This window comes from Octodon degus, unplaced genomic scaffold (genome assembly GCF_000260255.1).
Source record: "Octodon degus isolate 3935 unplaced genomic scaffold, OctDeg1.0 scaffold00359, whole genome shotgun sequence".
NCBI classification, from domain to species: domain Eukaryota; kingdom Metazoa; phylum Chordata; class Mammalia; order Rodentia; family Octodontidae; genus Octodon; species Octodon degus.
In genome coordinates this window covers 637990-639566 of record NW_004524935.1, presented here as the reverse complement: position 1 = coordinate 639566, position 1577 = coordinate 637990, and the positions used below count along the sequence as shown (strand labels likewise).

General features: G+C 42.2%; 1 protein-coding gene across 1 annotated transcript; it reads right to left on the bottom strand.

Moving 5' to 3' along the window:
• Nucleotides 1-415: 415 nt before the first annotated feature.
• LOC101564322 (olfactory receptor 2AG1-like) lies at nucleotides 416-1366 on the bottom strand. Its single transcript, XM_004648189.1, has one exon. The coding sequence runs from the start codon at nucleotides 1364-1366 to the stop codon at nucleotides 416-418; it is 951 nt and encodes a 316-aa protein (XP_004648246.1).
• Nucleotides 1367-1577: the final 211 nt, after the last annotated feature.

The following is a 1577-nucleotide window of genomic DNA, read 5'->3' as shown; positions in this document are numbered from 1 at the left end:
CATATCTGTTATTCTAATAACATTAGTTCATCTAAACATTATGCAAATTTACCCATTCTTTTCCAAAAGCCAAACACCTATTTCAGTCTACATATTGCAACTATCTTTCCAGGTCCTTATCTTGCTCCAGTATGGTCTAAAAGTTGTAGGGTCATGAGCTCAGTTTTGATAACATTAGAAACTGTCCACGAAGTAGTCATCCATAGAAATATTAATATTTAAAGATGGTGAATATTAATGTTAAATAGTATGACTCATATCTTATAAATTGAAAAGAGCATTTGAAAAGCATGTCTACATTTCTATACTTCTGTATTAAAAGACACATTTTCTACTATATTAATTTCACTATGAGTTTTGGATTCATAGGTCTAATCTTTTGACATTCCATCAGGAATTAATTTTGGAGATTTGCCTAGAGGGTAGGATGTGTTTGAGCCATATATTTCCCCAGGACCCTCCTCAAAGCCCCCATGACCTCCTTATTCCTCAGGCTGTAAATGAGGGGATTCAGGGATGGAGTCACAGTTGTGTAGAAAACAGATATGATGTTGTCCTGTTTGGGATTGTGGAAGGAACTCGGTAGGACATATATGAGGGTAACTGTTCCATAATACATTACTACCACAGTTAGGTGGGAGGAGCAGGTCAGAAGTGCTTTCTTCCTCCCCTCATTAGAGAGCATATGGAGCACAGTGAAGAGAATTAATGTGTAGGAGGCAACAATGGCAACAAGAGGGGGAATCAGTAAGGCTGCACCCATCGCATAAACCATGAGCTCATATATGGAGGTGTCTGCACAGGCCAGCTTCAGCAAAGGAAAAGTCTCACAGAATAGGTGTCGGACCTTGCGAGATTTGCAGAAGGGATAGTGCATGGTATAGATGGTGTAGCCCAGAGCACTCAGGAATGCTGGGATCCACGATGAGGCCACCATCAACCAACAGGCTCTTGGACTCATGAAAACCATATAGTTCAGAGGATGACAAATGGCCACATACCTGTCATATGCCATGACGGCCAGTAGAAGGTCCTCTGCACTACCCAGGAACAGCTCCAAGAACATCTGCAGGGCACAGCCTCCAAAAGATATTTTGTTTTCTCTATGCGGATACTCCATGAGGGCCTTCGGAGTGACAACTGATGTAAGCAGCAGATCCATGAGTGAGAGCTGCCCAAGCAGGAGATACATGGGTACGTGGAGCTGGACATCCATTGTGATGACCAAGAGGAGCAGACCATTGCTGATGAGGCCCAACATGTACAGGACTGCGAGTGTGGCACGGAGCAGTTCAGGAGAGCCACTGTCACTCAGAATCCCAACCAAGATGAAGCCACTTCCTAAGGTAGAGTTCCAGTGCTCCATTCCTTGTAATTTCTTTAGTTGACTAGAACCAGATATATTCTCAGTAAGTGTTGCTAAAACAGAAGCTCATTTTGTAACATCAGAATACCCTTAGCAGCACTAAGGAGATAGTTCAGAGTTGTAAGCACCTGACTGACATGTTTAAGTTCCTGAGTTCTATTTTCAGTACAGAAGAAAGAAGAAGAGAAGAAGAAGAAAAAGAAGAAGAAGA